This window comes from Python bivittatus, unplaced genomic scaffold (genome assembly GCF_059951505.1).
Source record: "Python bivittatus isolate LINGU-HERP-01145 unplaced genomic scaffold, Pbiv_v1 ctg000140_np1212, whole genome shotgun sequence".
Classification (NCBI taxonomy): domain Eukaryota; kingdom Metazoa; phylum Chordata; class Lepidosauria; order Squamata; family Pythonidae; genus Python; species Python bivittatus.
The window spans coordinates 328,824-353,232 of record NW_028277043.1 but is presented as its reverse complement, the minus strand read 5'-3'; the positions used below and the strand labels follow the sequence as shown (position 1 = coordinate 353,232).

At 39.1% G+C, this 24,409-nt stretch overlaps 1 protein-coding gene across 15 annotated transcripts in view; it reads left to right on the top strand.

The window, feature by feature from the left end:
* AGBL1 (AGBL carboxypeptidase 1) overlaps positions 1-24,409 on the top strand; it is a 484,353-nt gene that overhangs the window by 170,853 nt on the left and 289,091 nt on the right. For 14 of the 15 annotated variants that reach the window (XR_015795343.1, XR_015795337.1, XR_015795339.1 and 11 more), the window contains 3 exons: positions 5,195-5,324; positions 11,092-11,223; positions 18,438-18,614. Coding sequence is in view for 6 of the 15 variants with exons in the window: in XM_088136390.1 (XP_087992516.1) it covers positions 5,195-5,324; positions 11,092-11,223; positions 18,438-18,614 (439 nt within the window). In the remaining 9 variants the exon portion in view is untranslated. The remainder of the gene's footprint in view (positions 1-5,194; positions 5,325-11,091; positions 11,224-18,437; positions 18,615-24,409) is intronic. The other variant, XM_088136392.1, reaches the window with a different exon arrangement.

Sequence of the window (24,409 nt, the reverse complement as noted above, 5' to 3'; positions counted from 1 at the left end):
GATTGATTGATTGATTGATTTAAATGTATTGTCTTCCCAGCTCCAATGGACTCCAATGGCCCAACAACAAAATGTTGTTAACAGTATTGGAATTTTAAAAATGATCACACGCACTTCAAAACCATTCGTTTGACTTTGGGTTTATGTATACTTGCCAAAATCAGTCATTGTTGGTTTATTCACGTTTAGATCAGACGGTATTTTGGTATGCATGTTTCTTCGTTATTAACTGATATCTCAGTAGCAGATTTCAGCTTATTGGCTATATGAAACAGCAGATGCTTTGCTGTCTGTAGAATGAATAGCAGGGGGACCAAAAATTAAAATTACAGGGTCAAGAAAACAATTCAGGAGAAAGGAACAAAACTGTTGTGGAGCTTGCGATACTGTAAAAATCCTCAAGCCCCTTTTTCTTTTCTTTAAAAATAAAGTTTTAAATTAAGGCATTATGCTAACAACAAAGCGAACTGCGAAGGATGTAATAAATTGCTCTATGCAGAATGAGTGATAAAATCCTCAATACTCCTGGCAATCTATAAAGTGTCTGTAACTTGTGCTTGGTACATATACCATTACTATTTTGCAAAAGCAGATAATGCTTTCGATTTTATTAGCTGGAGACAAACGTCCTTTCTGGCTGTTCAGACAGACTATATAATTCTCCAGCAGTGCCATAGCTGTTATGCAAGTTCAATCATGGGATACTCCAGTCACAGTGTATCAGGTGGCCAATGTGGGAAGGTTGTGTTGCTAAGGGCTGTGGAGCTATTGCAGGAGAAAGCTGGATTATACTGGGAGTACGAGACAAAGTTTCATAACTCTGTATGACTTATTAGCTATCTAGCCCATTGTTCTGTTCAACCATTGTTAACCAGATCCCAGATCTTACTAGAAGATGGTTAATTTATTTGTCCTCAAAGTAGAATCACACAGTGGTTCTACGGTGTCTATCTCATATTTGATCTCAGAATCTGGTAGACCGAGGCTCATAATGTGATTTATTTGGCTCAAAGTATAGGAACCCTAGGTGGATTGTAAATCATGGTTTATAGCTTAGTCTTTGGAGTGGAATGAGGTATTTTGGCTCGTTCAACAAACCATGGTTTTATGCTATGTATGCAGCCAGCCAGTCTCTAAAAATAAAGTAACAGCATTTCTAAGTACTCAGAGATCTAAAATCTTAAGCTGTATTTGCATGATATGATTATATGTGGTTTGTTTACAGATTAGCACAGTATGCAAATTCAGAAAAGTAGGTTGAGTAACCTTAGTACAGTTACTCAATCCAAGATTCTAACTTTGCATTATATATTGAACTTTAAACATGAGTCAGTGTGTTGAACTCAGTCTGAGCAACTGGCTTAACATGTGTGAACACAGCCACTACTTATTTGATAGGAGTGCCAACTTTATTCATGATTTCTGTTCTACCACTGAATCAGCGGAATCTGATTGAATTGTTTTTTGGATGTTATTCATGTCATTTTGTCCAGGCAGACACATTCCTTTCCCCGCTCCCCAATTATTCTTCTTTTAACCATTGTAAGCTTCCCAGAGTCTTTTCAGAGTCTGGTGGCCTCAAAATCCAATAAACAAAAATAAATAAAATAAATTCCAGAGCACTTAACTTTGAAATGGAAATGCCCTATTCATTTGCCTAATTCATTTTATAAAAGCAATCTAAGCTACAGGTCACTATCGTATCTTGTGACTAGGTGTGCTAGCAAAGGGCTCAATCTTAGTTCAGTAAATCAGAATAATCAGAATAGTCAGTTGCAAATGATAACAGAAATCCTGCCTCTCCTTTGGACACACAAAGAAGAGAATGAGGGAAGCCACATCTGTTGAAAGGCCTGGCCCTTATGTACACAGCTAATAATGATGTGTATGTTGTATTTTCATTTCCAACTTGACTATACAGCATTTATATACTGCCCCGACCTCAAAAACTCTGTGTGCTGAACACAAGCATTAAAATCCATGAAAACTCTAGAAATCATAATCATACAATTAGTGGCCCACAGAGAAGATCCGTCTTGTATCCCATACTCCTTTCACTTCCTAGGGGGATGGGATCTGAAGCAGGCTCTCTATAGATGTCCAGACAGGATAGGGAGACTTGGGCAGAATCATGCTTAGCAAGGTGATCCCTCATATATCCAGCAGCCTTGCCATATAGGCCATAACCAGCAGTAGTCAACCTGCTTATATTGGTAGCTTCAAGAAACTTCTATTTTTTTGTATTGTCGAAGGCTTTCACGGCTGGCATACGATGGCTGGTGTGGGTCTTCCGGGCTGTGTGGCCGTGTTCTTGAAGTTTTGTTTCCTAACGTTTCGCCAGCACCTGTGACCGGCATCTTCAGAGTGCAGGAGCACAGGCAGGAGCAGTTCTCTCTGTGCCCAGGGTGATGTGGCCCTTTTGTGGGTATTTATAGAGATCTGAGGGGGGGGAAGGGGGGACTTGGGGGGTGGGGGGGCTTGGGTTACTGAGTGGCTGCTTGTTTTGGGAAAACTGATGGAAAAACACAATTTCCAAACAATCTTCAGACCCACCAGAAAAGTACAAGAAGTGCTAAAATCAGCAAAAGACAAAAGGGATCCCCTCACCGCCGCAGGAGTATACCGCATACCATGCAGTTGCGGGCAAGTATACATCGGGACCACAAAACGCAGCATCCATACCAGGATAAAAGAACACGAAAGACACTGCAGACTACAGCAGCCAGAAAAATCTGCAGTAGCTGAACATGCTCTCAAGCACACTGGACACAAAATCCTTTTTGAAAGCACAGAGATACTGGACAACACCAACAGCCACTATACCAGGCTATACCGGGAAGCCATTGAGATTCACAAACACCAGCACAATTTCAATAAAAAAGAGGAGAGTCTAAAAATCAACAAAACCTGGCTACCAATCCTGAAAAATACAGCCTGCAAAAGGTCAACGAACTCAGCTCAACCACCAGGACGTGTGAACAGTTCACACAATGAACTTGCTAATCACCCCCAGCAGCCCCTTGTTAACAATTCAATAGAAGAAAAATCCCTGCCTAATCCCCAGGAAGATACACACAGATGCTGACACCAAAACAAGCAGCCACTCAGTAACCCCCACACACACCCCCCAATCCCCCTTCCCCCCCCCTCAGATCTCTATAAATACCCACAAAAGGGTCACATCACCCTGGGCACAGAGAGAACTGCTCCTGTCTGTGCTCCTGCCCTCTGAAGATGCTGGTCACAGGTGCTGGCGAAACGTTAGGAAACAGAACTTCAAGAACACGGCCACACAGCCCGGAAGACCCACACCAGCCATTCTATTTTTTTCTTGAACTTCTCTAACTGTAATGCAGGAAAGGGACTAGTATGCCCTTGGAGGAAACTTCTTTGGGCTGGTCTTTCAGGTTGCAAAAAACTCATCACCCATACAAAACTGCCTAGTGAACCACCATCTTGCTCTCCTGAATGCCAGCAGCAGAGTGCCCAAATTCAGTTGATGTTCAGACAGAATAGTGCCCAACTAAGAAACAGAAGTTACTTTTTATGAGTAATGAATGACACATAAATGAGGCCATCCTGATGAACAGCCATCTCTGAACCTTGGGTAGGATTCTGAAGTTTGGCTAAAAAGTCTTCAGTCTGAAGAGCTTCCATTCCATTTCTGGAAAGGTCTTCCATGTGGCACAGTAGCCCAACAGGAACGGATGATTTTGTTGCTTGATCTTGGATTTTATTTATTTATTTTTTGGTTAACCTGGTACAATTCAGTGTCGTCGTTGACTGGAGATTCTTGGAGCAGGAATGCAGTGAATGCAAACATGCAGTTGCTATGAATTAGTGAGGGAGGGAAACAAAAGCCAGAATTTCATAACCCCCTGACCCAGAGGGAGATGTGGAAAGAGGAAGACACAGGAGAGATAACAAGTTCTGGAGTTGGTCCTATCTTCATAATTACTAACAGCTGCTTGTAATGGCCACCATTCCTGAATTCAAATATTTAGTCCTCGCCATGTCATTTCACATCTCTGGGAGGCTTCACAAAGTTCTGTCTGCTGAGGGGAACTTGACATTTTGTCCCAAGCAAACTAGTTCCAAACTCTAAATGTTCCTTTTAAACATTTATCCCTTTGGCCTTGTAGAACTGATGATGGTTTTGTTACAAGCAATAAAGAGACTTAGAGAGTGATCTTAATGGGAAAAATCTACTTTTCAAGAGTCTACTGTGGCTGTAGTGAACAGCTTTGCAATCCGGCAAATAATCCTACCATTTTTTAAATAAAAAATCCATCGAAGAAATTGCCCAACTGTATTTAAGATTTGGTGCGGGGTGGGGTGGGAATGGGGATTGTATTTGGTTTCTAAAATGTTTGAGTTGGCCCAGGTGTCTTCTCTATTTTTTTTTTTTTTTAAATGGTTTTAAAAAGCCTGGTGTGCTTAAGGCTTTTAAATGGCTAGAGATTTTTGCCCCAGCACTTCCTGGAATAACCATGCGATCACACATGCCTAGCAGCGCCCAGGCCACTATTCTCCTGAAACTTTACTTCTGGTGTTTTTCAACTTTTCGTGGCCTTCTTCAGGCTCCTGTGATTTATATGACACTCAACATCTATAAAAGAAATCTAGCCTTTCATTCACCATCTCAGTCTAATTATTTGCAACTGACAAGCAAATGTTGTATAACAATGCCATTTCATTATCTATTAATATAGTGACTTGAGAGTTGATGTACTTTTTTTTTTTAATTTGGCTTTGTTTTGTCTTGCCTGAGTCCACACTGTTTCAGGGGACATATATTGTTTATTGCTGCACTCCAGTTATATTAATGTCAATGAGTTATTTAAAGCAGCATGTATTGTGTACTTTCTCTTAGGTGCTAATATTAATCTCTTCTAAAGTAAAAGCCTTCCCTATCTATCTCTCGTTGTAAAATAAGGCTGCTCCTAATTTTGTTAAATCCATCTGCACAGGGGTCGGCTGGCAAAGAGAATGAGAATGAAAGTGAGAAATGATTTTTCTCGAATAAACAGCTCTGGAGGTTTGACTCCAACCACTTCTTTCTCAAATGGAAGCCTCTAGGAATACAGAATAGAAGGAGAGGAATCCAGAACGGACTTGGCCCTCACACCTTTTGTAGGAGTGATTTTCTATCTGTTTTTATTCAGACTTTTTTCCCCTTCTGCCTTGATTCCAGCCAGCGGTGTTCCTTGAGTGGTGATGATTTGAACAGGCAATGGCTGAGCCCCAATTCGGTGTACCATCCCACCATTTACCACACCAAGGGCCTGCTTTATTACCTCAAGAGCCAAGGACGAGTTCCAGTGGTGAGTCACTGCCATTTTTTACATTTCCCTTCAGGACCTCCAAGATGGTGGCCATGATCATGCAGTTGAAGCTCCACTCTGTTGCACATGTTGGACACAGATATAAAAAGGGGTGGGCTTCAATCATGGGATTGTGGCTGCCTTGATTTTTTTTTTTTTTGCCCCCCTTCCGGAAGACACCCCTAATTACCTTCTTCTAAGTTTTCCTCCTTCTTAACTGCTGAATGAGCATTTAGTTTTACATCATTATGTGTTTTGTTTAGCTTGAGTGTGATGTGTAATCATGCCAGTGAATAAACCATGTTTTGTTTTAAAGCAGTAAATAATCATTTGAAACCATGACTTTGGGGTTAACTGACTGCAGCTGTGGCTTATTTCTGATATGCTAATCAGGTTGGGATTTGCAATTTATGGGCTTATTCTTGATTTGTTTTTTCATTCTCTCTAAGCCTCTGAACAACCTGCCAAGAAATGGCAGATTAAAAAGGCTGGAAAACAAATCAGGAATTGGCCAACCAATCTTCTTGTTTGTGAGACTAACCCTGATTTGTTTCAGGCTTATTCAAGAAACTGTGGTTAGTATAAGTAACTATGCCCATAATTCTAGCCTATGGTAAAATATATCCTGTTTGCTATTTCCCTAATATGCTCATTTTTTACAAGGAGTTTATCTAATGTAATGTATTTAATGTGCACTTTTTTGAAATAATGTTTTTTTTAAAAAAAATGTATCCATCTTTTTAAAGTTCTGAACCACATTACAACACTGAGAAAATAGCTAATTTCAGCATATAACTGCAATCAAGTTGTTATATCAATTTGGGTCTCATTTTCTTAGAAATGCTTATTAGGGTGTTGTAAGACATTTTTATTTATTTATTAATCAACTTTGTATAGCCGCCCATCTCACAGGAAAATGACTCAAGGTGGCTTACAACTGTTGTGGAGAGTTTGGAGGGTATGATAATTTTCCAGAGAATTCTGTTTTCTGAAAGCTTGGCTCCACTTGCAAATTAAAGTACTGTAAACGTCTAGACCAGAGTGCCCATGAATAAACTTAATGTTCAAAGCTGCATTCAGCGGGACTGAACAGCAGCAAATGCTCAACAAACATACGTACCAAATAAACTCTTTGCTACCTAGAATCCAGAATGACCTAGAGAGTTGTGTATTTTTACCCAGAGGCCAGTGCCAGCAATCAGCAAACTTTGCTTTAGACTTCGCTATTGATCCTTCTGTTTCACTCTTTCTCAGCCTTCAGAACTTGACAAGCTATAGGAGAACTGGATTTTCCTTGTCTTTGAAGAGTTCATTGATTTTACTTAATACATGTTCAACCTCTCCCTCCCTCTCTGCTTTCTCCTTGCTTTGGAAGTAAGCTCCCCCCACCCCTATTAAAGACTCGCTAAGTAAAGTTCACCAATACCAAATATTACGGTGAAGTACAGGGATGAAGTTATGAAATCCTTTTGATATTTAGAGGAGGAGCAGCCAAAAAGCAAGCTTTACCCTTCATAATTATGGTTAGATCAAACTATGACTGGAAAGATTAGAATGTGGGTAAAACACTTGATTTGTTTGGACTCTGAAGTCTACTAAGGTGATGGAAGCATAGTATTGTGTGGTTGACTGGGACAAGTTTGAATCTATAACTCCTGAAGAAGTGGACAGGGTTCTCAAGTTTGTTAATCTGGCTGCCTGTTTATTAGATCCATATTCCTCTTGGCTGGTGAAGGCTGCCTGGGAAGTGATATCCTTTGAAGGAGGGAATGGGTCTGTCCACTTTGAAGGAAGCAATGGCATTCCTCCTCCTCAAGAGGCCATTGTTGGATTCAACAGTCCTGGGCAATGTTCATCAAGTCTCCAACCTTCCTTTTATAGGGAAGGTTATTGAACATAGGGTTGGGCTGCAGTTCAGAGGGCACTGGAGGAAATCCAGACCCTTTTCAGTCAGGTTTCAGTGTAGGGGATAGTATTGAGACAGCATTGATCACACTTGTTGATGACTTCTGGTGGAGACAAGATGGGGTGGTACAACCAACTGGGCCCTCCTTTATTTCTCAGTGGCTTTCAATACCATCAATCATGATATTATTCTAGACTTAGAGTGTGGGCATGGTGTTGCAGTGGTTCTCCTTTCTCTGTGGTTGGTTCCAGTCAATGCTGGGACTGATGTACACCTTGGGGATCCTCCTGGACTTACAGCTGCTGCTCAAGGAGCAGGTGGCAGCTGTGACCAGGAGGGCTTTTTCCTAGGTTAATCTTATGTGCCAGTTGTGCCCAGTTCTGGACTGAGAGGCCCTCCTCAAAGTCATGCTTTGATCACTTTGTATGTGGACTATTGTTTAATACGTGGTACATAGGGCTGCTGTTGAAGATCACCCAGAAGCTGTAGCTGGACCAGAATGTGGTAGCATGAGCAGTTACTGGCATGCCATATTTTGCCCATGTAATACCTCTGCTTTGTGAGCTGCCAGTTGGCTTCTGGGTACAATTCAAGGTATTCAATATCATCTATAAAGCTCTTCATGGCATGGTGACTGGTTATTTGAAGAGCCATCTGTCACTTTTGGTCTTTGCCCTTCCTGTACAATTGTACAGAGCTGGCATGCTTCAGATCTCATCAATTAAAAAGTGCCACTTGATGGGATTCAGGAAGTGAGTTTTCTTTATTGCAGCACCTGCCTTCTGGAACGACATTCCCCCAAAGTTTTGAATGACCCCTCCCCTGATCTTGTTTAAGTAAGCCTTGAAAACCTGTTTCTTTCTCCAAGCCCTGGGGTAGAGAGTATGGCAGGCCCCATTGGGGAATGTGTGTTCTTGAGGGTCATGATTTTATTGCACTTTCCAGATGTTTATTCTTCTCTGTTGTTTATAATATGCTAACTTTTTAAATAGTGTACACTATTTAGAGTTGTTGTGTAGTTGGCCAACCTTAGAAATTTGATAGATCAATCAATCAATAAACCCAAGATAAGATGAACTTTTCAGCTAGTATCATTACTGGGTCCATGAAAGAAGTATATAAAGGCTTGCTTCATGGTATAATTGGTAGAAAAAGCATGTGTTTGATTCAGAGAAGTGGTTCAAGGCTGTGCTGGTTTCATTCGTAACTCTGACTACACTTGAGTAACTGCCTATAGTTAGATATGCTATAAGTAGATTTGGTCTACTCTTGAGTTTTTAGCTGAGACATGTCGCACTGACAAGAGAATGGTTTGCCAGTCATTTTGAGGGGCTATCCGATCTATGCTTTCTTTCAAATAATGACACTGAATTGTCCAAATTTGGGAAATGTATACACTTGTATGTGTTGGGATCCCTTTTTATGCTTTTTGGTGTGAGATCCTCTTCCCCATGATGTGATTCTCTAGAGTTCACATAAATAAAGTGACTTAGTATGTGTCCAACAACTGTGTAAGTTGGTGTATCTGACTACTGTGTAAGTTAACAGATGACTGATACCCACTCTCTTAGTTTCACACTGTTCGGGTGGAAAAACACTCACAGAATCAACCCTACCTTTCTGTTAAAATTATTTAGATGCAGATCACAAACCATGTCAGATTGGATCTTTGGGAAGTGATTTGCGCATCGCAGTGGTTTTACTAAATAGTTGATTGTTCTCTACTGCACTAATCATCTGTCAAATGCTGCTAGGACTGGGAGATGCCCAAATCTCTCTGTTTCAGTTTACTTCTGTTTATTTTTGCAGATATAGGATTGGTTAGCTGGTTGTTTTTTTTAAAGCACAGTATGAATAGTGTATATTTTTTGTATTCATTTCTCCAAATCTAAACATTTTCTCTGCACTTTTGCCTAATGTTCAGCTTTTTTGCAAACAATTTCCCCTAATATCAAGAATTAGGTAGGTAGGTAGGTAGGTAGGTAGGTAGGTAGGTAGATAGATAGATAGATAGATAGATAGATAGATAGATAGATAGATAGATAGATAGATTTTATTATTATTATTATTATTATTATTATTATTATTATTATTATTATTATATAATTTGGAGAAGTATGTATTTTGAGGGACAGCTAAGTTTTATTTCAGATATTGATTTGAAACTGTACAGTAAGAGAGATTTACAATGAATGTATTATTTTCTTTCCCTTTGCTAGCTAGGAAAGATAGAAAGCAAGTTCCTGGGATAAGTGAAGCAATGGTGGGGAGTTGGAGATTAATTAGACTTCTGATTTTCCATATATAGTATTTCCCTTTCCTTTTGGGGATGTTAGTTTAAAGACACCGAATTTCTGTTTGTAACAGAGATTACAAATCCTGGAGGGAAGACACGAGAAGTTATGTATGTCTGATGGGTATTGACTTCCTATCTCAGCAAAACTGGACAATGGATTGTTCTTCAAAAGCCTGGGTCAATATTAGCCCCTTGTGTGAATAAACCCCAGTTTTTCACTGTGATGAGAGTCAATAACTGCTTATAAAGGCAATCTAAATTTGGTGTAGGCAAAGGACAAGACTATCGCCTTTGTATGTAATAACAGAAGCTAGGCAGATGGATTAGATTAGGGGATGACTTGGGGAGAAACACAACAGTTAACTGAGAAGGTAAGTCCTGTTCTTTGTTTCGCTGAGATATACACAATAAAATAATAGCGTACAAGAATGTTTTCACATAATTGCTTGCTTATGCTCTGACTCAAATTGGTATGTTGTATGCTATGAATGTAAAGAAAAGCAAGAGGTATTTAATTACTTTGTAAACTGCAGGTGTTGATTCTTACAAGAAGGATAACAGGGTATGTTTGGAAGCAAATGAGCCTGTTATTGCTCAGTATGTTATCCCAGAACTGGTCTTTAAAGAGTATATCTGTACTCTAGTTTAATCTGGGTCAAAAGGGATTTAGTTTTCCTGTGGATTCTGTGAATGGTAAATGAGAATGAGAGTGGGGTGCTTGAGTGCCTAAAATTAATATGGATCAATAGTTCAGGTAAGCCCCCTGTTATCTATTATTATCCTGGATTTATTAATAAAGCAGAGCAGGGCACCCACTCAACATATTTAAAAATTGTCCAAGTTGCCTTACCTAGAAGCAGTAGAGCATCTACTAGCATTTGGTAACCAAAATGCTTACATTGTGTCAGGCAATGAGCAGCTATAGGAACATATGTTGTCCTTGTTAGAGCCTATAATTGTGCACTCGTATTACTTCTTTGATTAGATTTATATCCAACCTTTGCTTACAAAACTGAAGGGGGTATACAGTGTATTCCCCTTCTCTAATGATTTCTCCAAATACCCATGAGGTAGGTTAGGGTGAGAGTCAAAATCATCCTTGGTCTTCTAGATCTGAATGTGGATGAAATTGGTTTCTCCTGATCAAAATCCAGAGTCTAACCACCACTCCCATTGATGGCACCTCATCCCATCCAAAGACAAGGACACCCAATGGCTTAATTCTTCATATGAAAGGATATGGAAGCAAGATAGGACTCTCTATTCCTGATGAATATAGGCCAAGGAAGTGAAATATAGTCCCTAATTCTTATTAGGAATCAACTATTTTGCATAAAGCGATTGTTACTAACCCTAGATCCCTTTTGAAGTCCTTTGTGATACATTGGTATCCCCATCAATATTGGTTCTCTTGGATCCCATGTGTATTTGCCTGGAGGTAATGCTCAGATATCTCAAATGTTAACTTCTTCTGACTCTCGGGCAGCAGTTTCTTAGCAACGACTCAACCCAGTCCTGTGAGACTTGAACATTTAGTTGGTTTCTTCTTCTTTTTCTATCTTCAGGTGTTTTGTGATTACCATGGCCACTCCCAGAGAAAGAATGTCTTTCTATATGGATGTAGCATAAAGGAGACTCTCTGGCAGGCAGGATGTACAGTAGATACATCCAAGGTCACTGAGGATGTTGGCTATCGGGTAAGGCCTACTTCTTACAGCCCCTTCATCTGCATAGATATTCCAAATTAAATTGCCTTGCTCATCTCTGGATTCATCTTTCAATCTTTATTTCCAGTGGAAAAATCAGATCATGAGCAACCACAGAGACAGAACCAATGGGGAGCACTGAGTAGTAGGAAAAAGACATAAAGGAACCGAGATTTGTAGAATACAGAAATATAACTTGGGGGTGGGGGGCAAGAGTCACTAATTGTTTTGAAAAGGCTGTTAGGGCCCCCCTCCCCAAAATGGATGGAGCCAAGTTGAGGAAATGGGTAGAGGCAAAAACTCATATTTGTTCTATTTTAAACAAAAAATGTAGAAATGTAGTCAGATAAGATTACCTATTTATCCATCAGATATTTAGTCTTGTGCTTTTCTTATTCTTTGCATCTGTTGTCTTGTTCTCCTCCCCCCCCCACCCCCACTCCAAATAAAGCATAGTTAAATTAATTCCTCTGTACTAAAATCCTTTCTTACATTAAAACCCAAGCAAGTACTACTTTGGAGGATTCTTTGGAGAATACACCCAATTCTTTCAGGGCTGATGACCTTTTAAAGACGTTAAAGAAATATTTTAACCTAAGAAGGCAAACAAAGAGAAATCAGGTGTATACAAACCAAATAATAATGATTGAACTCCGTCACCAGAAAATGTGTGTTGATTGGAAAAGACAAAAAGAAAAACCACATTTGGGTTGGATAGAAGATTGTTTGAGCTGGATTCCCCTATTGCATCTCTTAGGTTGGCATCGTGAACTAGAACGATGGATCTTGAACAAATGCATTTCCATTAAGAACCGAGGATATGCTGCAACATTTTATTGCAACTCCCAGATAGAGATTGTTCAGTTCAGTCAGATAAGCCACATGCCCTGAAAAGCAGAAATGGTCAGATGTTAAACTGGGGAGACCCAAGTTGAAAAATGCATCTCAGCCATCGGATGATTGTAGAAAGTTTTATTTTACAACCTGTTTGTCAGGAAACCTGGAGACTGACTGCCATGTCAGTCCCTTGAAGCAACTCAGAAAAAGAGGCAAGGGCAATGCAAATCCATAAATAGGTCAATACATTGATCCATGAATACAGTTTTTCAGGTAACAGTTCTTAGAATTCAAGGGATTTCCTTGTCAATTGGACCAGGAAAATATGGATTTACATCATCTGTGTAAGTGATGTGATGAAGAAGACAAGTGGAGTCTCACTGGCTAAGATGATGTATCTAGTTCAGCACTGGGAAACATGATTTTTTTAGAAGTTATAGCAGATAGCTGTCATATTCCTGTTCAGCAAAGTTTTAAACCCCTCTTTCCCCCAATTTTATTGTTTTTGCAAAACTAAACCAAAAAACAAATAAACAAAGAACCCTCTAAAAGGCAGTAATAATGTGAAATTGAAAACAAAAGCAACTCAAGGCAAAACCAACAGCAAATAATAATAATTAAAAAGAAAAAGAAAAAAAAAAACAGGGAGAATGCTAATTGGGAATGTGTGCGCTTGAGTGACACAAACGTTTCAAATATCCTTGTTTTGTTTTTCTGTTCAAACATTTGTTTGGAAAAAAACATTTTTTTAATTAATTTATTGAAAAAAAACAATCAAACAACTCATAAAAAATGATATTCAGTACACATAATGCAATTACATGAGATTATCAGATTAAATATTTGACCGAGTATTTTACAGTTCTGAGGAATCTTATCCTTTTTTTTTTTTTTTTGGTTACTAATAATGCCATTGATCAGATAAATCTCTTGGTCTGCATACCCTTAATATGCATAATACATCTTATTTTATGTGTTAATTTTTCCAGAGATATCATATACTATACCTTAATTAAGTATTTAAGTGTTATTAGTATAGTTTTCTGCAGATTTGTGGAACCTTTTTTAGAAGCTATCAAAGTGGCCGTTTAGTGCATTTGGGTGCAAGGAATTCTGCATATTTTTTTCACAGAGTATAACGTTTTGTCTACTCTCTTTCACAAGGAATTGTTCGATTCTTTCCACTGGATGGCTCCAGACCCTAGTAATATGTGTAGGAGTGGATATGTCATCCATTTCTCACTGTTTTCCTATCCCTCAGTGTGGCCTAAGCCAATGGTAGAATCCTGAAAGATCAAAATTGACTCTATCAGTTCTGGGTTCAGGTTGGGAGTTGTGTTTCAGTTGAATTTTGGGGAATCAGACAATGCTGGCAGGTTCATTAAAAGAATCATAATGCTTCCTTCCAGGAATTTAGGTGGATGGCATGAATCAACAGCTAATGGCCCAAAAGCAAACTGATCTTACTGGTAGTTTGTTATGTAGCCTATTTTCTTACACAGGGATGGGCATGGATGTGATCCTTCAGATATTGTTGAAATATGCACATTGAAGCTACAAGCAGCGTCAAAAAGGATGCTGGAGTTGTGATTCAGCAACATCCAGAAGGTCCCTATCCTTGAATCCTTGAACTGTGGTCCCCACTATGATATAAATTACACTGTACATCCCTTTGTCCACAATAATGGGCGATGTACGATTCTCCAAAAGTTGCTACAAGTGTTATTATCCCTGATCAGTTGTCATACTGACAGGAACAAATGAAGATCCAAATCTTGACCTTGTTATAGCATAAAAGCAGAACAAGGTTTTTGTTAGCCCTTCAAGGTAGCCCAGACAAGAAGCACAACAATGAATCTTTATTGCAAGGTTACATTAACAGAATCTTGCAAATCTGAAAGTATTTCTCCCTTCCTTTCCTTTTAGTCTCCAGAAAACTAGGAAAAGTCCCATCTGAAATGCTTCCCACACCCCCTCTGCTTCTGTGGACTGAGATACCTTTTGCATGATGGTTCTCCAGTCTGTGGCTCTTCCTCCTGTCTCCCCAGATCATTCCCACATACCATTGCAGTTTCTGAAAAGCTAACAGTTTTTAACCTTTTGGATGAAGTCCTCTTCATCATCAGATAACACTACTGGCATTTATTACAGAATGGGAGAGCTTAACTCAGGATCTGAACATGCACTTCGCCTGCAGAAGAACTTGGATTCAATTGTTAGCATCTTCGATTAAAGGTTCTCAGGTAATAGGGCTTGGGAGGACTCCAACATCAGGCTGCTGTTGGTTAGATAAGAGAAGCATTGTGCTAAACCCTGCTGAGAAGATTTGGCACCTCAGTATGATGCTCCTCCCTTTTCTACATGCTTACTCCCCCTGCCAGCTTTTCATTCTTGAGTCTCCTCAAATGGGGCAGGTAGAAGTTGCTGAAACCATCTGGAGGACAAGTTGCTTAACCAAGGAATCAAGTAAAAGAATAATGATGAGTATATTTGAAGGAAATCCTTCAGAGATACATTCTTTCTCAAGGATGGTGGGAAAAAAAGAAGGAAGAAAAATCTCATACATTTTCTAAGAGGGGGAGATTAGTCCTGAGAAATTCTAGCTTGGCTGGAGTGAGCAGAAAAGGAGTATTGCGGCTTCAGGGACCTTGGATATGTTAGGAGAGAGGGCAAACCCTCCTTCCCAAACACTTCACACATTATTGTAAATGGATCTTTTACTTTACTTTTTTTTTCTTTTTGAAAATGTACAATTAAAATGCAATTAATGAGGAAATAAACAGAGGGGAGAGAATCATTAGCTTGAGACCCAAGAAACATGGTTAGAACAAACAGAATATTAAATCCGTATTTGCTAATGTTTACAAATGAGTGCTACACATGCCTACGTTCCATTTACCTACCAGCATTGTTCTTTAATTAACATAAAAGGCTGATTAGAAAGACAATTTCTATTTTTTTTAGGCGCTAAAGTGAACTCCGCAATCTGCATATAGTTTTTCATTGTTTAAGTTGGATTGGCAAGACTGAAACAGGATGCACAGCATTTTACTAAGGGATCATATGCTGGCTTTGTTTGAGTTTTTGGCATGGCTATTGTATAAACCATAGTGCATGGTTTAACACATTGTGAAAACATAACCTATAGTGTAAGTGGAAGCTAAGTGGCAACCAGAATATAAATGGTAGATCAGCTGCTCTCAGTTGGTTTAAGCTTATGCAACTAGGTTGTGCTAATGTGCTTATTCTTCTTCTGCTATTCTTTTCTGTATCCTTCTGCTACATGTTTGAATTATCCTTGAGTTTATAACTAAATGCTGCCAATAAAAACAATCCATAGCTTAGCTCAATGTGTGAATTTATAATGATACAAGCATATGGAACGTCCTAAGATACCCCACTGTAACTGAGTAGTAAATTACTGAGCCAATGCTAAGATCCAGCATCATGTATCAGAACATTCTGTATCGTCTAGAGTTTCCAAGTAAATCTAACAGCCTTTAAAGAGAGATATCCCAAGAATTTAAAGCAGTCAAGCTACAACCAAAGCTTGCCGTCCACCAATTTTATTTCTCGATGTCTTCTGTTATCTGCAAACATCAGCAGGTGCCCATGCTCAGCTCCCTGCCGAGGAAATTAATTAATTAATTAATTAATTGCTTGCTTGCTTGCTTGCTTGCTTGCTGATTTCTGGAGATGTAGTTGCTGCTACTCGCACAAAAGCAAGTCAACTTTTCTTTGTTTGCACTCATTTGGGAGCCTACCCAGAATTTTAAAAATTAAATATGTGATGGGGATCATTTAAGACCATCAAGAAGAGAAAAAAATAAATTCACTCATCATTGGACAGCTTTTGATTTCTGAAGAGTGGGTTATAACCCCTGATTGGTGGCCAAATGCATAAACAGATCAGTAGCATTACTGGAGAGGTGTCACATTTTTAGTCTGTTTGTCCTTTCCTACATCTTCTCAAAGTAACATTGGATGAAGTCACCAACATCTCAAGAGATTTGAAGCCATTTTTGTGCTCTGTGTGTAGATGGATCTATGTGCAAAGTCATTCAGTGGTACATGGGGTCTCAAAAAAGTTGCCACCATTTATTTTCAAGACTTGATGTCTGTGTTGTGACTAAGCTAGAAGCATTTTCCAAAAGTCTTCCTTGGTTTTTCCAGTTTTTATCCCATGCTGAAGAGGTTTCTTTCTGATTTCTTTGGGCAATGATTTTGAGCTTGCTTTCCTGCTGGAAGTGGTAGATAATGCTACAACTGAAAATATCCTGGCTGCTCATCCTTTTTAATCTGAAAAGGTCCATGGTAAACATTCTCCCCTGATATCCTTCCTTGAATGAAAGCCTGCAAAAATTAAGACTGCCAAAGAAAGAATTGTACAATGAAAAATTGGAAATGCAGCTTTTTACCCACCTTATTTCTCAGTAAGTACAAAGACATCATGCTCTGCTCAGAGAACTTCCCCTTTGTTTTCAAAAGCAAATAACACTGAATGGAAACTGATAGGGAAAAATGCAAGTAAAATAGCTGGCATGAAGCTGAAGATAGCATTGCAGGCTAGTTGGATGATGTATTTCAGTTCTTGATGCTTTCCCAATAAACATGTCTTAGAGGGCAGTCCAACACATGGAGAAGCCAGTTTATGCAACATTGACTTGCCTTGAAGGAATTCCCTCCCAAAGATTTATTAAATTTGTCTAGCTGTGTGGCAATTTTCTATCTGTGTGTGATGAGGAGACTGATTTCCATAATATAATACAGAATGTTTGCCAGTAAAAAACAAACAGATGTGAGTGTGAGGCAACATAGAGAAGGTGGATGTCAAGCATCCTTTGATAAAAACATGTGTTTGCTGCTGCCATTTTAAAACTGTCAGAATTGCTCCTGAATCTATCCCTAATTTTCCAAAGCAGAAAGCTCCCATTTTTTTCATGTTGGTTAATAATGTTGGCAGAAAATTCCATGAAACTTCCTGGACCATCAGAAGGATGACCAGAAACAGAGTTTATCAGTGAAAAGAATTACCTTCATTTATGGGACTCAGATGTAGTATTATTTGCTTAGGTAAAGTGAAAGATATATACAGTACCCTCCCAATGGATTTATCAAATCAGTTTCTAGCTTGTGGGCATCTCCCATCTCTCTCATGCTAAAATCATCATCAACAGCCAGATTAATCAGAGCTTGAAGAAAAATGCATTGTATCTGAACGGTCCAAGAGTGTCCAGGTTGTCCGAATGTGTCTACGCGTCCAGCTGCTCTAAGAATTTTGTTGATTGTGAACCAGTGCAGAAGCAACATTGTTGCACAGCTTTCATATTTCATGTCCTCCAAGCTCTAGGTTATGTCTCGTATAATAGACTGCCCTTTGGCTTCTCACTATGGCTTGCATTGCAGAGTATTTTTTTCCCCTTCCTTCTTTTCTTCTTTTCAGTTTTTTCTATCAGTTCTGAGCTCTTCATACGATGGATGAAAAGTTTTCACTCTGCAGCCTGAGTAATATAATTATATAATAACATCCAAATGTGGCAAGAAATTCCATCTATCTATTATGCATAATGTATTTTCTTCTATTTGTTTTTAATTTGCTGCCCATCCAGATTTTGTGGGTATTGATGACTGTTAGTTCATATTGTTTGTATTGTTAAAAAAAATGCTGGTATCTGCCTGACATCTTTCTAATTAAAGACAAAAAAAAAAAATCGTCATTCTGACATTTGACAGATCTTTGCTACCTTTCACTTCCATTTTCTTCTTTTATGTGTTATTTCCATTCAATGTACAAGGCTGAATTCTTATAATTACCTGAATTGCTATATTATTAACAGCACATTTTAAGTGTCTATAGATATAAAATGTATTATCTCTCTCTCTAATCCTGTAACCTCAGGTATTCAATATTCAGTTAAATAGAAAGGTAGAATATAAATAAACCAAATAAATAAATTCTTATTAGTCAAGCAAGGCATAAGGTTAAGGGACAAAGGTTCACCCAGGGCTGCTCTGGTGGCTCCATCTTGAAAAGAGAGGTGAATCTGTACTATCCCAATTCACTTCTTAGTTTCATCAACAGTCAGTCAGGATGGCTTAAAAATAACCACATCCTCCTAGATCTGAGTTTAACTCTAATCCCCCCGCCCCAAATTCTCAGCCTAGCCTAGAATTCTGGGATCTCCTTGTGGTTTCTCATTCAAGTACTAAGCAAGTCCAATCCAAGTCCAGCAAAATTGGCTAGTTGTTCCTGGGTAGCTTGTTCCATTGAAAATCAACCCAAGATTTTTTTTAAGGACAGCATTAAGAAGCAAGTGCCAAAATAAAGAAGAATTGATCCAACAGTGCCATTGTTTGATATGTTACAGACTCTGCCAAAGATCTTGGATAAACTGGCTCCTGCATTTCTCATGAGTAGCTGCAGCTTCTTGGTGGAGAAGTCACGTGATTCCACAGCCCGAGTGGTGGTCTGGCGGGAAATAGGAGTGCTGCGGAGTTATACCATGGAGAGCACCTATTCTGGATGTAGCCATGGACTCTATAAGGTAGTGTGACTTTGGCTTAGCAAACACACTTTGTTTGAATAGCATGGGCTGCAGGATCTTTCCAAAGACAACACAGCAATGCTTTAATTCAGCACCTAGGACAGCACCATTATTTGGCTTAAGGGCTTGCTCCTATAATTTCTCCAATACGTAGCATTGTTCCAAGGCACTGCAGCTCACTTTCTCTTCACTTCCATTGCTTCAGGGTGCATAAATAAATGCATTTATTTATGCATTTGCTAATATATTTGTGAGCCATCTTTTGGCTAAGGAGCTCACAAAACAACAATTTATTTTATATGTTAGCTAACTCAAAAAGCGAACAATGGGGGGAAAAGTGTGAGGCCAATGTGTCCTATTCAATCAGCAACTACTGGGAAAGAATATCTGCTCTTTTCAGAGCTAAGCATGAAGGAGCCTGGGGCTGCTTGCAAAAATGGCAATTATTCATTGCAACATACATCACCACCTCAGGAGCAGACCAAAGCACAGTAGAAGACTATCCCATTCATGCAGTGTTTCTCAACTTCAGCAACTTTAAGATGTGTGGACTTCAACTCCCAGAATTCCCCAACTGGCTTAAAGTTGCCGAGGTTGAGAAACACTGCATTAATTACATTACAATGTAATGTACAATGCATTACATGGGGTAAGTGGAGAAACATAAAAGGTGTAACCCATTTTTGTAGCTCTGTGGGCTCGGTATGAGATAGATTTAGAAATGCATTCAAGTTATATTTCCAATACGTTGTGCTTTCCAATAGCAGAGTTAGTGTTGTACTGAAATTGGATCTAAAATATCATAGAGAAAGAGTGAGGATATTTTTTAGGTGTGAGTTTGTCATCGTTCTTTGTGGTGCTTACAGATGTTGATAAAAAAAAATGCTTCCCCTTCTGACTGTTCATCCCAGTGCATGAGGAATCACACAACTGTCATGATGATGTCATAGCACCAGATAGCCAGCCAAATTTGTATGGTGACATCACCAAAGGCAAAACCATTCCTTAGACTTCCCTCACTGGGGATGGGGGGAAAGTAAATGCATTTTTTTATTGCCAAGGCAACTAAGCTGACGTGCCCTTTCCTTGGGGCTTTGCACAGGCAATAACTTTCTTTCCCCCTTTTTTCATTTTTAAAAGTTCGATCTAGTTTATTTTATTTTCTGCTTTATCTATAGAAAGCCCAATACAATTTGGGATTACATTATCCAATACTAAACCAACAACACACAATAACTGATGCTCAAGACAGAAAAATTAACATTTTCATCACCGTTACCAGAATGTCAATCAAAAACTGGATGAAAAAAGTAAAACTGTGCATGTCATGATCCAATACAATTAACTTTGTAATAAAAATAAACAAAAAAACTAGTAGTTCTTTTTGAATATTTGTCCCTCTTGGTGGGGAAAAAAGTATTATGTTAAAAGGATACAAAAGTATGAAATGTTCAGAAAACTCAGTCATGCATGTCAGTTCAGCTTTAACTGATATTAGATAGTTTGTAGCAATAGTTAAAAAGTGAAGACAAGAGATATCCACAAAGTTTTTGATAGCTGACCCAGAAATTCCCCATGTGGTGCTCCCCCCAGTGGTAAAAATATAATCTAAATAATTGACAGCTTTCTGTCCTTTAATGGTGCTTCAAAGTATTTGCCCTATTTAGTAAGGGCAAATATCTGAGAAAACTTCTTGTTTTCTCTTGGAGGAACAGGCGTGGATTTTGTGCAGTAGGATCAAAAGAACTGAGGTAAAAGGACAAATGTTTTCTTGGTAAGATTATCAAAAAGCATTAGTAATTTAACTAAAAACACATCTCCAGCCTTTGCAAGGACAAACATTAGTTCTTACAGACACACCCTGTTTGTTCCTCTAATTAAATTACATGTGCTTCAGCTAGAAATCACTAATCACTACTCCAGACTGAATGGTAGGATCTTTAGGATACAATTGGGGTGTATGTTGGAATTGCCAATTTCTGTACTGGGTCAGAAAGCCTCCCATCCACGTGTGACTTGTGCAAATTCCTCTTACACTCTGTTCCTCCTCCAAAAAGAATTGAGGGCAGTTTTCCCATTTATGCAACTTAGGTGATTCCTGCTTAATTCATTCTCCAGAACCCCAGAAATTTACTTAAAATTCAATTAAGTACACTTATGATGATTCTCTATGTATTTAATAGTTTTCCCTGTCTAGCACATTAAAAATTAACTTTGGCAATGCCCATCTTTAGAGGCTTTCTAGAAAGCTATTGTATACCCAAGGGGGTGTGTGTGCATGAGTGTGCGTACATTGTGTGTGTATTTGATTGTTGGGGGCTACATCCACAGCTTTTTGGGAGATGCATGCAGGCCTACAACAATTTGTATTGTTGTTGATAACTGAGCAGTGCTGCATTATCATAAGGTATAAAGAAAGGAAGTAAAGCAAATGTTCTTGGCTCACCCTCTCACCTTCTTTAATCAGTTCAGCCCTCCCTCTCCAAACTGTTGATGATGGGTTGTTTGGGTCATATTGGAAATCTTTAATTCCCCCCCCCCCCGCCATCTCAAAAAGGTTGGGCAGCAATGTGTTTGAACAAGGATGAATTTTCCATTCCTGTGCTACTTTTTCACAATTTCTGCTATGTTCCATGTTAGAAAGTATAGATCCTCTTAATTGTTACCTTGGCTATTATTCAACAGAGTAAGGAGAAAGGGCATTCCAGATACTGTTCAATTCCTTTGAAGCTCAAGAGATCTAAGTATAGATGAGGTCTGGATGGAGCATCACAAGAAACGTCTCTGAATTCCTTGGAGAAAGAAATGATGGGACCCTTCCCTTCCCTTCCCTTCCCTTCCCTTCCCTTCCCTTCCCTTCCCTTCCCTTCCCTTCCCTTCCCTTCCCTTCCCTTCCCTTCCCTTCCCTTCCCTCCCCTTCCCTCCCCTTCCCTCCCCTTCCCCTTCCCCTTCCCCTTCCCCTTCCCCTTCCCCTTCCCCTTCCCCTTCCCTCCTTCCCTCCTTCCTTCCTATGCAAGTAAATAGACAAATGATTATTTAGCAATCAAGTTTATGGTTAGAATTAGGGGCCTTGTTTCCATCTCCATAGAGTTGTCACTCCATGCATCAGTGAAGCAGAGCAAAAAGGACCAGAACAGCTGTTCTAAGTGTGCAGAGGATTCCAGGACAACTGTTTGGAATGGTAAACAGAGGAGTAATATGGAAAGAACATTTGGGAGGCAAATAGATTTGTTCTGTTTGGCTGGAACAGTGCACAAAATATATCCCACTTCAAAGGAACAAATAAGCAGACACCTGGGGTATACGAACAGCTACTACAAAAGACAGTTTCTCATTTGTTATGAATAATATTGGAAGCTGTGGAAGGACAGGTAGAATTCAGCAGACTTTTATGTTAGTCTATCTTTTCCTCCGATGAGACCAGTAAAAGCAGTCTGTGGATAGCTTTGGCCTTTTTGCCCCACATCGTCTCTAAACCAGAGATGTTTTAGTGTCTTAGGCAGGACATTTAATTGGAGCTTCCCATGCTACTTAGCAAGATTCTGTTAATATAGCCTTACAATAAAGTAGAATTAGTTCATCTGGTCATGTTTCCTGCCTGGTCTACCTGGTAAGGGTGACATCAATCTTGCAAGTCTGAAAGTACAATTCTTTCCCTCTCTCCTTTGCACCTGAGTAATTATGGAGGGTGTCTTCTGAGTCTATTGCCCCACCCGCTATCCAGCTGTGGGGTATGCTGTCTACCTGGTAAGGGTGACATCAATCTTGCAAGTCTGAAAGTACAATTCTTTCCCTCTCTCCTTTGCACCTGAGAAATTATGAAGGGTGTCTTCTGAGCCTATTGCCCCACCCGCTATCCAGCTGTGGGGTATGCTGTCCCTTATCTGACCATTCCCTAGGCAGTGTCTCTTGCCCCATTCTCCCAGGGTCATTCCCATATACCATTAAAATGTGGGATTAAAAAAGATATAATTTAATATATGGCAAACACTTGACCTTATATATGGGTCACAATAATTACAGTGATTACTATAATTATTGCAATTACATGGTTGAATTATTGGAAATTTGCAGGGGCAATGCATATACATATGGATGTGCTCATCTGATTTTAATATTTCTGTTGAATCTTCTGCAACTTTTGGAGCATAGGTTGAAATCAGCCACCATTCTCTAGTTAGTTCACATTACACACTATGCTACAATGTCAGTTGTTTGATTGTGGTTTAATGTGTTGTGTGAACTCAGTCTTTACGATCACCAAACCAGAATGTAATGTTTAGAATGTAGTGTGAATATAGCCAGTTTTGGCTTATTCAATAAACTGTGGTTAAACAAACCATATGCCTTATTTAATGTATTATGTTGATCTGGAGGCAGAGTGTCCTCATGTGAAGCCTATACACAGGATAGGATGCACACCTCCTATGTATAGGCTTCACATGAGGACAATAAAATGTAGGATCCCATTTTTAAGGACATCCCACAGATTGACATGGTTGACAAAACTGAAGGCGTTTCTGTAATAATTGAAGTACATATGGACTTCATTTTTATATTTTTTGGCTTTTTCAATTATCCAGCATGTATCACCAATAATGGATCTCATTCCTTGGCCTTTTCTAAAACTAGGATATTGTATAATACTTAGCTCATTTTGTTAAGTCTCCTGTCTTTAGTATTGGTATGTAAACTGATCTGTTCAGTTCTGTTGACCACTGCATTGTTCTCAAGATTTGCTGGCATAATTTGGTTAGAATCTTGATTCTATTGCTTGCCATATTTCTGTAGATATTCCATCATTTCCTACAGTCTTCTGACTTGGTAATGACCAGATTGCTGATTTAACTTCATCTAGTACTAGAGATTCTTGTAAATAGGGAATATCTTGTAAGGTATCTTAGATGTTGACATCTCTACTGTACAGTATTTCAATTTACTCCTTCCAAATTAGTTTGATCTTCTTTGAACCAGTTACTATCTGTTCCATTGGCATCCATTAGTATACCAGTCTGAGGTTGGAACCTCCTTCTGAGTTCAAAGATCTTTTGGGACACTTTCCTTGTTTTTCCATATTTGTTTCCATCTTTAATGCCTTTACAGATGCCATTGTAACACTGCTTCTTATCTCTTCTGAACAGATCTCTGAAATTCATTATTAAGTTCCTTTCTGAAATTTTTGTCTTTCTTGTCTTTGGCTTCTCTTTTCTTCTTGGCAATTTCCATGGCTGGTTCTGACACCCAGTTTGCTTTCTTCTGTTTCTTGGTCTTTGGCAGTCTCTTTTCACTTTCATCCCTAACAACTGCTTTGATTTCATTACACAGTTCCCCTGGTTCTCTCCAATGAGGTCCAGGACTTCAAAGTGATTCCTGATGTTTTCCTTGAAAATGGTGGATATATGCCCAAAATCATCTCATGGAAACTGGTTGGCTTTGTCCTTGCACTTTAACTTGGTTGGAACTTGCACATGAACAGTTTATGATCTGTTCCACAGTCAGCCCTTCAGCCCTAACCATATCTTTGCTGTTACAATTGAGTTTTTCCACCTGCTTGTACCAATAATATAATCAATTTTATTTCTGTGTGCTTCATTTGGGGATGCCCACGTATATAGGCATCGTTTTGGTTGTTTGAAGATTATGTTAGCCATGAAGAAATCATTGGATTGGCAGAGACTGATAAGCCAGCCTCCTGCTTCTGTTTCCAAGGCTACACAGTCCAACTTCATTTTCCACTGCACTGTTTCTAACTTTGGCATTCTAATCTCCAACCACAAGCAGCACATTATGTTTGC